Below are 13,750 nucleotides of genomic sequence, written 5' to 3' on the forward strand. Positions count from 1 at the left end.
TGCCTTTGAAAGATGTTTATATTTTGAAAGGCAACCTAGAAGTCTGTTACGGGGGGACGGGGACGGCACCAACAACTTTATGGCGGAGCTCAGTGCAGAAAAGTGTTTTTACCTGTTGTGGAAAACCCCAGGGGGGTGGTGCTCTTTGCCAACACGTGAGGGGCAACAAAGCAGAGGTACCCAGGCCAAGGCACTAGTGAAAGTAGGTTCGGGTGCATTTGTGGAGAAGTGAGTTCTGTCCCCTTTTCAAGGGTTCGTGCAACACCCGCCACACCCACTTCCCCTGGTCTTAGGCCACAACCACCGATGCAGAACTGACCTCAAACGCAGCCATGAAGGAGAACAGGAGAGGCAGGACTGACCCTTGTGGAGGGAGAAAGTCAGAAACGACCCAGGAAAGAAGGCTGTCAGGCTAGAACCAGTCAGAGGAGACTGAAGAACACTGGGCTCAAATAGCTCCTGGGAGTTGACAAGTGTCCCCCAGAATCACAGGAAATGGCCATGGACTCCCAACTTCAGAATATTCACCCTGAACACTGGCAACTCTCCAAGGTCTTGGGCTTGAGGCCTCACGGCTTGCGATCTTTCTAACCAGCACAAACCGGGTCTTGAAGCAAAGCACACCCACACGGAATATATAGAGCAATAGCCCTTTCTAAACATGGCGGCATTGTAACATCTGTGCTTTGCGTGGGAGAGGGAACCCCTCATAGCTCTGGGCCAATAAATGCTAAATGCTGCAACCCGTCAGAAATATGCACATTCAGAAAATGCAAACGTACGCTTTCAATTTTAACCTGAGGGTTGTTAATTGTCCAGTTTTAACTTTACTTTTTATTTACAGTATTTGAATTAATTTTGGGATGCATTTTAATCAATTGATTTGTTTGTTTTTATGCATATTGTATTATTTATATGATGTTAGCCGCTCTAAGCCCAGCTCTGGCCGGGGAGGGCGGTGCACAAATAAAATTATTATTATTATTATTATTATTATTATTATTATTATTATTATTATTATTTTACATGTATTTTTAAAGCTGCTTCTGCAAACCATGGCGAGGGAAGGGGATTAGGCAGAGCAACGAAGCCATATCTTGTGATCATTGGAAGTTCTGCTTAGCCTCTTCTCTGGCTTCCGAGGCTTCGAAAGGCATTTCACATGCATGGTTTTCAAGCCTACACCTCCACTTATCAGGGCAGAAGCTTGTTTTTAAATTACGCTTGAGCATCTCAGGGGAGGGCTTCCCTAGCTTTCATATCCGCATGAGTGGAATGCCCCGTGGATGCAATTCCCCTCCCCTTGAAGGAGCAGGTACAGAACCTGGGGTTAAGGTTGGATCCAGCACCGTCACCGGAGAAACAACTGGCTTCAGCGGCATGGGGATTGTCTTTTTCCTCTGCAAGGGCCGGCTGGGACTCTCTCTGGGCAGGGATAGCCTGGCTTTGGCCGTCTATGCTGCGGCAACGCATTGGATGTGGGTCTGCCTTTGCAGAGGATTTTGGAGATTCAGCCAGCCCAGAATGCGGCAGTGAGAGAACACCCACCTCAAGCACTGTTGCGTTTCAAACCCAATACCAACTTTACAACTTGCTTGTCATCGTGGGGTGTGCACCAGCTTGTGAGACATGGGAAAGCTCAGTCAGTGAATCTCAAGGTTGTGGGTTCAAGCCCCACGTTGCGCCAAAGGTTCCTGCATTGCAGGGGGTTGGACTAGAAATCAGTGGTGTTCAAACTTTTTTCAAAGAGGGCCAGATTTGATGAAGTGAAGGGCCGTGAGGGCCGACCAAAGTTGTTAACCATTTTTTAGAATTGAAGTTGTTGAGGGGGTTTTTTTGGAAATAAACTGCCACAGGGGCCAGATTAAACCAACCGGCTGGCTGGATTAGGCCCCCAAAATGGACTTTGGACATGCCTGGACTCGCGGTCCCTTCCAATGCTACAATTACAGCAGTCAGTGGTACCCGGGGCAGAATGGTCAGGGACCTAAAAAAGCAGCAATTTTGGGGAACCTCTTGCACACAAGAGAGAAGCAGGGAGGCACAAGATCTGAGGGAAGAGGACTACAAGGACCTGCTATTCGGAGTTTGGCTACGAGACTCCGCTTAAGACGCACACCCAAGCGATTTTACTCACCCCATGAAAGATTTGGGTTTCATCTCCAAGGCTAATTTTTCCAGATAAAAATTCAGATAGTACAGCAGAGCCATGAGAAAATCATCTAGCTGCCGGCACCTAGAGCAGATTTTAAAAACAGAGCAAAACACCATTTCACCCATGTAAACCTCTTCACAAGGGAACAGTTTTCTTTTGCTAAATGGCAACCGGGTGCTGTTCACGATACCCAACGTTCATGCCCAACATGGGGCTTGAACCCTTGACCCTGAGATTAAAGGTCTCCTGCTCTACCAACTGAGCTATCCCAGCAGTCTATTATGTGTGAAGATCCAGAGGGTCACTTAACCATAATGGGATTTTAGAATAAGGGATAATTAATTGGAAGGCTGGGAGGCGGGGGGTGGGGGGTGGGATGCAAGCAATTCCAACCAGGCAAAAACATTGAGCCAGGGAAAGGTGTAGTGTGGGGAGAGGAGAATCATAAAAATCATAGAACTGTAGAGCTGGAAGGGACCGTGAGGGTCATCTAGTCCAACCCCCTGCAATGCAGGAATCTCCAGCTGCCCCATATGGAGATTGAACCTGCAACCTTGGCACTATCAGCACCATGTTCTAACCTGCCAAGTGTTTCAAGGACCGCACAGAAAGCCATGTCCCCCAGCCCTGCTTTGCAACGCTAAAAGCAGCACATATATCCCTTGCTTAGTGAGTTCATATGATTGACAAAGATTTCTGCAACAGGCCCACTTCATACTTAAAATGGAAGTGTAGCGAGAAGCAGCTGCAAGGCTACTTGCCTGAGAATGTGATGGTTGTGATTTCTGCCCTTTTCCCTCTCACAGAATTGCATATATGCCAAAAATATCTTTCTGAACTCAGGTCTTGATGACACAGGATTTGGCAACCTCTCTGCTAACATCTGACTTGGTTTTTACAAGGTGCAGTAAAATATATCTTTCTTTTTTATTAAAAAAAACGAAGTGAAAGCATCCCCCTGTGAAATGCAAAAAGCAAATGGCATACCTCATAACTAAAGAGAAAGAATGCATGCGAAAGGAGTCATCTTCGTGGGCCAGAAACAGGGCAGCGTCTGAAAACATTCAAAATGAAAAATTTGAAAATCTGTAGCATTGCATTCTCGTCCAGCTTTGCAAAGTGTCTGCAAACTATCTCAGAGAAGGTTTTTACATAAATCAAGTTTTTTTTGCCTATATTTTTAGACTAAACTTCCTTCACAGAGCTCAGGGTGATCCACCCATTTTATTCCCCTCCATTTTATTCCCCTCTCTAGCCCTGTGTTCGAACTAAGCTGTGAAGAAATTAATTACTGTCCCCAAATCACCCAGAGAACTTTACACTAGGGAGGATTTGAACCCGTCTCTCCGGTTCTTGTCAAACTTACAGAAAATCACAATTGCTGAATTTGCTTCCAGTTCTGATTTGTTTTGACTGTTAGGGCTCTGTCCTGGTCATGTCCACAGAACTGAAGATGGCAGGCTCCCCAAGGATGTGCTCTAAGGGGAGCTGGCTACAGGCACCAAGCCCGTTGGCAGACCAACTCTGTGTTACAAAAATGTCTGCAAACATGACATTAAGGCTGGTACGATCAACCCTACCGGTGGGAATCCCTTGCAGACAACTGCAATACCTGGAGACAGACAGGCAGGCTGTGCATTCACAGCAGTGACCAGGGGAGGAATGACCACTCGGAGAAACGCAGAGAAGAAACAACCGGATGCCTTTATCTGCCCCAGCTGCAACAAAACATATCTCTCCCATATTGGTCTCTACAGCCAAAGCAGGAGCTGTAACTTTCCAACATTTTGACTTCACCCCCTAAAGGCGCACTCCTCCTTTGTCTCCCAAGATGGACAGATGCCAACAACAACCAGTTTAAGAAAAGGGGCAGAGAAAGAAGAAACGATGCAAGGTGTTGGGGAATCCTAAAACACACTTACTAAGAACAAATCCCACTGAATTCACTTATCTCCAAGTAGACATGTTTAGGACTGCCCTATAAGGGATTGATGTACCTGTAACTTGAGACGGGAGTTAAGGAAAACAGCCCATTAAATCTGGGTTGGTTTTATTTGCCCTGCTTGTTTCACCTTAAGATAACAGCATGCCTCCTTCCAGGGAGCGCAGAAGTGGGTGCGGTTTGGGCGTAGGACTCAGTCAGTGATCCCAGGGATTCTCCCTGGAAAACATGTGCTCTGCCACTGAGCTATGCACCAGGAAGTGTGGGGGGTGATTGATGCACGTCACTACAGTATTGGGGCAGGCTTGGGGTTTATCAGAGCTGAATCAGGCGTGACCCAAGACCAATAAGCGAGTCGCCCAGGTCTAGTTTTCATGGAGGCGGTAAAAATGTGTCCGGGTGAGACTCACTTGACTGAAAGCTCGTCTGTACAAAAGCAGTCCCTGCATATAGAAATCTAGCAAGTCAGGGAAAGGGGCCAAATTAATACTAGGGCTTTTTTTTTAATCTAATGCACATGTTTGTAAAAATACATATTAGATCTATTTTGGTTCTTAATGACTGTAGGCACATCATCCTTCAAAGAATTCTGGGCACAGTAGTGTGTTAAGGGTTACTGGGAAATGTATCGACAGTGCCTATAATCCTTTGAAGGGGGAAATGTGCTTTTAAAAAAAAAAACACAGAGAGTTCTACTTTAGCCTTCTCCACATCTATTTTTCTACATAGAGTGTGGAGGGGTTTTTACTTCTTTTTCGTATGGAGGCACATTAAATCATTTTTGCTCCCACCTGCAGTCTGCTCTGAAGTGCTATTACCCAGACACAGGGTTTTTCCATCTCTGTAAGAACGGGCAACTTGTCTATGGTGGATTGACCTATGTGTGGACGGTCTTTCCCCTCCAGAAAGATTTCCAGAATCCCAGTCCAAATTTAAGGTTTTGCAACGTTTTTCGAAGCTGACTCAACTTTTCAAAGGAAAAATGCAAAGCAGTCCTCCTAGGGCCACACCATTAAAATGCTAGAGGAAAACAATGCGCTTAGAAATTATTATTACCGTTACAGCTGATTTAGTGATTTATACCACGCCTTATTTAGAAAGAAACATAAGGGGGCTTACATGCCAGGCATAGGAAGCTGAAAGGCCACACAAGGGAGAGACGGGCAGGCAGGGAGTTTCTGATGAGAGGGAAAATACAGTACATGCCCACTTCCTTCCCCCTCTCCCTGCATTCTGAATTGTCTGCTCTGGGTAGGCCTATACTGCAGCACATGGGAATGACTTTAGGCGCACTGCTGCATTCAATGCAGTGAAAAAATCCCAGGAGTTAACCAGCTTTCCTCAAACAAAAGTGCACTGAAATAGCAGTACCGTACTTGCTTTGTTCGCAAATATACAAAAGCAGCTACGTATGCCTTCAGGCGAAGCCAGAGTAGTGTAGCGTTTGAAGTGTCAAGAAGAGTAAAAAGCCGAGAGACCCAGGTCCAAATTGTTCAGCCATGAAAGACACTGCATGACTAGTCACTCTCTCTCTCTCTCAGCCTAACCTACCCATAAGGCTGTTGTTGTTGTTGTTGTTGTGCTACGCTACCTTGAGCTTCTGGAAGAAAGGTGGGGTATGCATGTTTTAATTAGGGTTGCCGCCATGTTTCAAACAGTGAAAATCCAGACAAAAAAGTTGTTGTGCATTTTTTGGGCAGAGTCGTTGAGTTTTATTCGCCAGAAACGACACTGCCGAAATAGGTCGCCATACGTTCGGATTTTCCCAGACATTTCCCCCGATTTCCACCCCAGACGTAAATTCCAGACGTACGGCAACCCTAGTTCACAAATGTCCCCTCCAGCTCAGTCCCCCCCTGTTTCCAATCCAGTGAAATGCAGTGCTCTTTGTCTGTGTCTCCCGAGAGTCAGGCTTATCGCACCTTCTCTGCCCTTCCCATAGGCTCCGATTCACATCACACCTCAATGGCAGGAGAGAGAAAAAGACAGAGAGATTTCCAGATTACCAAGGGAAACTTATTGCCACTCGCCAGTCCATTAAGAAACATTTGTCAAACCCTCGGCCACACCTACGTGTGTTGGGCAAAAACCATAATGAAGCCCATTTGTGCAATCCAAGATAGTAAAATGTTGTAACCAATGCTATGAAGATGCCATTGTGAAAGAAGAGGTTGGCACCATGATCCGATATAGAAGAGGAAGTTGCCTTTCTGCCTTCCCCTGCTCCATATGGACTGGAAATCTTGCACAACTCAAGTCCAGTTATTTCCATGACTGGAGCCTTTGCGCAAAACACCCACTCCCCGTTTTGGTCTGTAGCGCATAGGACTGCCGTTGCTGATTTTGTGCAAGACTGTTAAGGTGGACGATGCTCTTGGCTCCCACAACTGGATGGGACAAAGAAGCTATTTCAATGTGATGCTTTTATGATTCTTAGGTATGCTGGACACAAGCCATTTAGGCCAAGTAAACAAGTGCTGTTGACTCGGGGTAACACTGAAATCAGCAACCTTTGGAACCATCTCAGTGATGCCAGAGAAGATCAATAAGCTGCAAACAACTTGGCAATTCAGCACCCACACTTACACTTAACGTCTTCTAGAGAAATCAGTTCTTTTTGCAATCGCTTCAACTGCCGGGGCGACTTTTCTTCTTCTTCGATACTTCTCCGTACGGCAAAGATATCTCGGAAAAAAACAGGATCAGGTCTGCAGATAAAGTGCAGAGTGGGTAGGACTTGGCTTTCATTTAATTGGACACATGCCAAGGCAACTCTGGAGCTAAACTCTGGGATGTTCTCGTTCCAGGTAACCTTGATTACATTGAAAAGAAAGGCAGAATTCAGCCTTCTATGGGCACATACAGCTGCCTTACTGGTCTCTCAAGCCTTTAATATTTATAGAGGGGTGGTACTTAGGACATCCACAACACACATTTAAAGCACTGTTATACCACTTTAACAGCCAGAGCTCCCTCCCCCAAGAATCCTGGGAACTGTAGTTCCAAGAGGGGATTCCTAGCAACCACAGTTCCCAGGATTCTTTGGGGGAAACCAGGACAGATTGAAGCCGCATAAGAGGGCTTTGAATGTATGGTGTGGATGTGACCTTGAGGGGAAACTCTTTGCAAGGCACAATGATGAAAATGGCCCCGTTTGTGCAGCCGTCTTCCCATCCTACCAATGCAGATGGCCTGTGGACCAGTTCATTCTCATATTTGAGGGTGTGGATCCTCAAATGATCAATTGCAGCTAAGGCATTATGGGATGCAGGTGCAGAAGAGGGGAGGGGAGATACATCAGATGTATGTATGTATGGTGCAATATGAATACAGCAAAAAAAACCAACATATGCCTGTGATGTTGTGTTGCTATTGTTCCCATTTTACAGACGGAAATGTCTGCAGGGTTGCCCAAACGCGTTTGCTGCTAAGCAGGGACAGAGGAGGCCCATGATGTTGGGGCACAAAATACGAATGGCAACCCCCGTGGCAATGGCAACAATATAATAGACCAAATAATTGACCATTTGCTTCCCTTTAATGGTGCACTTGAGACAGGCCACCTCACCCTTCCTAGATTTGAATCCATGACTTCTTACACCCTTGCCAAGACCACAGACTATAGTCAGGGCATTTCAAGCTCTGCTGATTTTTAAACTGGGTCACCTGTCTGGCGTTTTTGTGGCCGTCTCCTGGAAGTGGATGGTTTTCCCTTTCTTAGACTTCTCCTTAGCTTCCTTATCTTCCTCCTTAGGATAGGCACTGCAATACCAAACAAAGGGGAGTATGCAGTAATGGCAGTGGCAATTCATATAACTACACAGGAAAAAGAGCTCACTATGCATCCCTCAACCACAGAGTGAGCCCAGCAAAGAGGAATGGCAGCAGGTCCAATGCCAGTTTAGGATGCAATCTTGCCCCAGCCCACTATAATTCAGCTGGGATACTTGATTTTTAAAATTTTTCCAAAGCCCCACTATCCACAACATTTCTGAGTTGTTCTGTTCATCCTCCGTCCTTAATAATCCCCCCCCAAAAAAAATGAATACCGAAGGCAAATGGGAAAAGAGCTTCAGGGATTGGACAGGTGGTTCTTTATGACATCACAGCATGCTCAACCAATCAGTGTGGGATATCTTCTGCTTCAAAATTACAGAGACATTTTCATTTTTATTCTTGCAGAGATTGAAGGAATGGGTATGTTTGGACTAATTGCACTTAGGGGGAGATGAGGCATACTGCTAGACGCTTTCACAGCTGGAAAGAGTGGCATCCTGCAAACTCAGGCTTTTTTCAATTGTCACCCTTTGTATACTGTGGAATACCTCTTCTTACCACCCACCCCTGCCAAGAGCTCTATCAGGCCTGACATTTGCCTCCTTTCAGAGGCAAAGAAAAAAACATTTTGGTTCCTCCATGCTTTTGGAAAACAAGGATTCTATTTACTAAACTGTATTGGTTTCATCCTGCTGATTATGATCTGCTATTGTTGGAAGTGTTGTAGATTCCATTGGTTTATTGGTTTTAATGGAGAAAAAAAATCATGCTGCAAGGGCCAGACGCTTCATAAACTAGCTCACTGGCAAGTGATGTGAAATCACGATAACCACAAACAGAAATGCAACAAAGTCAGACAGAAAGGGACACTGAATCCTTACCATACAAATTCAAGACTTCGACTGTCATCTTTCCAGTACCACAAGCCAGGGTAAACTTTCGTGAACTGCAAACGTTTTGGAATACACAAGTATTGAGGCGTTAATTTAAACCATTTCATCATTTTCATGTTCGATTTTCAGCTCCAAAAACTGCAGCGAGTTCATAAGCCTGACCGATAAGCCCAATGCCATGTGCTTCTGAAGATGGGTGATCCAATGTACGCCCCAAACCAGGGCTGGAACCACCACCAGGAGCAACCTCCAGGGATATTATTTCATGGTATTATTCTAAAAAAAGAGACTGATGTTGTGAGCCACTAAGCCTTAGAAATACAACTTTCTAAGCTTTCACAATATTGGCCACCGGTGTATATAAAGGTCAGTGGTCCATCTAATAATCCTAATCATAATAATCAAGACATTGACTGAAGGTTTCCAACTGCCTATTTAAAAACAGCAACCACCGGTGCCAACTGGTCATTTCAAGTTCGTGACCATCGGAAACACTATGGATAGGGATGGAAGGCGGAATAAATATATATGAGCACGTGTTGTCTGCCTGTGGTGTGCCCTCCCATCGGATGTCAATGAGATGAAATAATTATACAGCTTTTAGGAGACATCTGAAGGCAGCCCTGTATCGGGAAGTTTTTTAATGTTTTAGGTTTTATTATGTTGGAAGCTGCCCAGGGTGGTTGGGACAACCCAATCAGTTGGACGGGATACACGAAGAAGAAGAAGAAGAAGAAGAAGAAGAAGAAGAAGAAGAAGAAGAAGAAGAAGAAGAAGAAGAAGAAGAAGAGGAAGAAGAGGAAGAGGAAGAGGAAGAGGAAGAAGAAGAAGAAGAAGAAGAAGAAGAAGAAGAAGAAGAAGAAGAAGAAGAAGAAGAATCATAGAGTTGGAAGAGACCACAAGGGCCATCCAGTCCAACCCCCTGCCAAGCAGGAAACACCACCAAAGCATTCTTGACATATGCCTGTCAAGCCTCTGCTTAAAGACCTCCAAAGAAGGAGACTCCACCACACTCCTTGGCAGCAAATTCCACTGTCGAACAGCTCTTACTGTCAGGAAGTTTTTCCTAATGTTTAGGTGGGATCTTCTTTCTTGTAGTTTGAATCCATTGCTCCGTGTCCGCTTCTCTGGAGCAGCAGAAAACAACCTTTCACCCTCCTCTATATGACATCCTTTCATATATTTGAACATGGCTATCATATCACCCCTTAACCTTCTCTTCTCCAGGCTAAACATACCCAGCTCCCTAAGCCGTTCCTCATAAGGCATTGTTTCCAGGCCTTTGACCATTTTGGTTGCCCTCTTCTGGACACGTTCTAGCTTGTCAGTATCCTTCTTGAACTGTGGTGCCCAGAACTGGACACAGTACTCCAGGTGAGGTCTGACCAGAGCAGAATACAGTGGTACTTCCCTAGATCTAGATGCTATACTCCTATTGATGCAGCGAAGAAGAAGAAGAAGAAGAAGAAGGAGGAGGAGGAGGAGGAGGAGGAGGAGGAGGAGGAGGAGGAGGAGCCACACTTCTAACATGGGGGGAGAGGGAAGGTGCTGGTACTGCGTATCATTGAGTACCCCCAGATGCTGATAATAATAATAATAATAATAATAATAATAATAATAATAATAATAATAATAACACTAACGCAAGCCAGTTGTATTCCTCAAGTAAGATTTAATTCATAAAAGGTTAGACAGCCAACACAGTGCAGTGGTTAAAGTGTCCGCCTAGGACCTGGGAGACCAGGGTTCAAATCCCCACTCAGCCATGAAGTTCATTGGGTGATATTGGAGCTCATCATGGTCTCTCAGCCTGACCTACCTCACAGGGCTGTTGAGAGGGTAAAATGAGTGGTGGAGGGCCCAATGTAGGCCCTATTGGGGGCTTTTGGAAGAAAGGTGGGGTAGAAATGTAACAAGGAAATAAACGAAGCACGCCAGCACCCACAAACTGAAAACTGCTCCTGAATTGTGGGTGCAAGAGTGGGCGCCTCTAACATTTGGGTTTGAAGAGGAGATTTCAACAGGCGAAGTTTGCACGACGACCCAGCTATGAAAGGTGCAAGCACAGATGGATTTAGGTTTGATGAGGCCCTAAGCTACTGAAGGTAACGGGGTCCTTTATATGTCCAGCTGTCCTTCGTCAACAACAAATTGTCGCTGTTTTTCATGTTGAATATATGCTATATGGTAATTTATGGACCCGATAGGTATCTAAAGCCATTTGCACATAACAAAATATGTATTTTATCAAAGTAACTGTTGAATTGAAATACAATTAAGAAGTAGTATATTAATGGTGAAATACTATTAAGAAGTATATTAAAAGTGAAACAATTATTAAGCTCTAACTTAAAATGATTTTTTTAAATTCACAACAAACTTAATAATGCAAAAACACTTTTGCTGTATATAAGTTTTATTTTATTTGTTTTTTATCTTATATTTTGGAAATGTACATCCAGGTTTTTTCCCCTTTACATTTTTTTGGGGGGGGGGCCAAGAGAGTGGGGCCCTAAGCTATAGCTTGTTTAGCTTATAGGTAAATCCGGCACTGGGTGCAAGACCTGGTCATATCCTACCTTGGGCTTTTTTAAAAAAAGGGGGGGGAAGGAATATCTGCAAACCCCACCCCCAAGAAGTTCAACAGTAACAAGACACACCCAGGAATGCAAACTTATACTTACAGGCACTATATGTCCCTTGGGCAGCTCCAAGAACTGTAGCTGAGACATGCTGACCCTTTGTTTACTGAGAGGGTATCCTGGCAACAGCTCTCTGTCTTTCTTTCCATCTTGAATAGAAGGGTCGGCTCCCCCGTCTGGAGACTACAAGTCCCATCATGCAATGCGGCAGGCCTTCCCTTTTTCTGTCTGTCTGGGTGGTGGCCTTGGCTTTTGGCTCTCTTTTCCTAACCAAAGGTCGTCCTCAGAAATTATCCCAATAGTGAACCCCCTTCCCAGATACGTGTGAACAGGATGTCGGCCTTTCGTGTGGCAGACAGGGCTTTCCTTTAAAATAGCCCATCCGACACACTGACTGGTTTCAAAAATAGGTGCTATATCTGAGCAGGCAGGCACACATATATGTGTGTAATATTGATTTATCTGTTTTATTTTACGCATCAAATTTAGTACCGTCTTCCCTCCCCAAAGGAGCCGAGGGTGTCAAGCAGCAAAGCAGCACCACTGGAAAAAAATGTTTAGAAATTGTTTTAACACCGTGAGCATCTAAAAACAATCATGTATCCACACCATGATTTTCAAGGTTGCCTGGATCAATTATCTTTTCAGCCATCAAATACCTGGGTGAACTGGAATGTGGTAGTTTTTTTTTTTTTAAGCCCCTGAATTCATAGCTGTCAAGTTCTCCCTTTTTTAAAGGGAAATTCCCTTAAGCTGAATAGGCTTCCTCGCGAGAAAAGGGAAAACTTGACAGCTATACTCCTGAATGTTAATCATGCTCCTCGGCAAGGGGAGTTTTCCACAGTTGAGCCACTACCCAAAAGGCCCTGCTGCAGGTACCTGGCAGCAGTTTTACAAAAATGGATTTTGTTCGTGTTTAATATGTATTTAACTTTAAATGTTTTAAGCTACCTGCATTAAGGTTTTGGCTGTTATGCATTGAGAGAGAAAATGGCTTGCACTGGGAGAGTAAAGCGGACTGCAAAAATGGCATCAGAATGACTTTGACTCATGCCCAAATTCATGCTTCCACCCATTTGCGCACCTAATTCCGCCCCGATTCCTTTAATTAAATTGTGCGTCCCTGCTGAAAGAACTTGTTGACGGTTGCTCAGCTCCCTGCGCAACGCCGGCTCTGAGCATGACTTACTTCTCTGCCTGCGCCCTGTGACCTTTTTTAAACAACAGCGCACTGTATGTTGTGTTTGCAGTTGCTCTTGTGGGCTGCCAAGGATATTCTGGAGCTTTGGCAGCAATGCCGCATATTTATCAAGGACAAGAGGAGAAGCAGATTTGGAAACAAACGAGGTTTTGGAGTTGCGTCGAGGCAACGCTTCAAAAGCAGTATCAAAAGCAGGGTAAAAAGAAAGAGGCACAGTTAAGATAAATGCTTCTGTCATCAGCATGTGCTTAGTTATCAACAGCCTCCAACCTTTCCAGGCCCAGGCCCCCACTGTTTAACCCAAACATGCATTTGGAGACCTGTTTCTTAATCATTATTTTTTACTGAAGAAGAACGAGTTAGACGAACCACTTTTAAAACATACTGTATTGATGAACTAAAAAGGTGCCCTCAATTAAATCGACAGATTTAATTTCCATCCTGATAATAACTGCAGGTTGCAAGTGTCACATTAGAAGAGGAATGCCTCTTTTCAGGCAAGATCTGCTGAGACACATCATTTAAATACAAAATAATGCATCCCTACTTTCCTTCCCTTTCATATGCAAATTTATGCAGCTGCACTAAATCAGTTAGCAGACTTAAACACTCATGCTCAATTAAATAATATTTTTTTTAATTGGGTGCAGTTCTTCCAAATGTTCCTATTTTCCAGGGACAGTCCTGGATTTACAGAAGCCGTCCCAGTTCCTGATTTGATCTCGCTATGTCCCGCTTTTCCTTAGCTTAGGACGTCCCTATTTTCATTGGAGAAATGTTGGAGGGTATGGAGTTATGTGACCCCCCAAGTTAAGGAGATAAGTAACTATACAGCCTTTAGAAGACATCTGAAGGCAGCCCTGTATAGGGAAGTTTTTTAATGTTTAATGTTTTATTATGATTTTATATGTGCTGGAAGCCGCCCAGAGTGGCTGGGGCAGCCCAGTCAGGTGGGCGGGATATAAATAGTTAAATAATCATTATCATTATTGTTGTTGTTGAATAGGATGTTCCTATTTTCATTGGAGAAACATCAGAGGGTATGTGGCTGGTGGCTTTATTTGTTATGATTTGCAATCTAGGTTTTTGGACTTGAATATGCAGTGTCCATATACCTCAGAACAAAGAACAGTGTTTCTT

General features: G+C 44.4%; 1 protein-coding gene across 3 annotated transcripts in view; it reads right to left on the minus strand.

The window, feature by feature from the left end:
* PPP1R36 (protein phosphatase 1 regulatory subunit 36) overlaps positions 1-13,750 on the minus strand; it is a 68,141-nt gene that overhangs the window by 15,793 nt on the left and 38,598 nt on the right. Inside the window, exons 1-6 of one of the 3 annotated variants that reach the window (XM_035104637.3) lie at positions 11,452-11,952; positions 8,756-8,820; positions 7,764-7,859; positions 6,684-6,805; positions 3,143-3,209; positions 2,138-2,236 (exon numbers count right to left, since the gene is read on the minus strand). In XM_035104637.3, coding sequence (XP_034960528.1) covers positions 2,138-2,236; positions 3,143-3,209; positions 6,684-6,805; positions 7,764-7,859; positions 8,756-8,820; positions 11,452-11,499 — 497 coding nt within the window. In that variant the 5' untranslated portion in view covers positions 11,500-11,952. Of the gene's footprint in view, positions 1-2,137; positions 2,237-3,142; positions 3,210-6,683; positions 6,806-7,763; positions 7,860-8,755; positions 8,821-11,451; positions 11,953-13,750 lie in introns of those variants that run through there. The other 2 variants (XM_035104627.3, XM_088673782.1) reach the window with 2 other exon arrangements.

The sequence above is a fragment of the Zootoca vivipara genome, chromosome 1, assembly GCF_965207765.1.
Source record: "Zootoca vivipara chromosome 1, rZooViv2.hap1.1, whole genome shotgun sequence".
In the NCBI taxonomy this organism is placed as follows: Eukaryota; Metazoa; Chordata; class Lepidosauria; order Squamata; family Lacertidae; genus Zootoca; species Zootoca vivipara.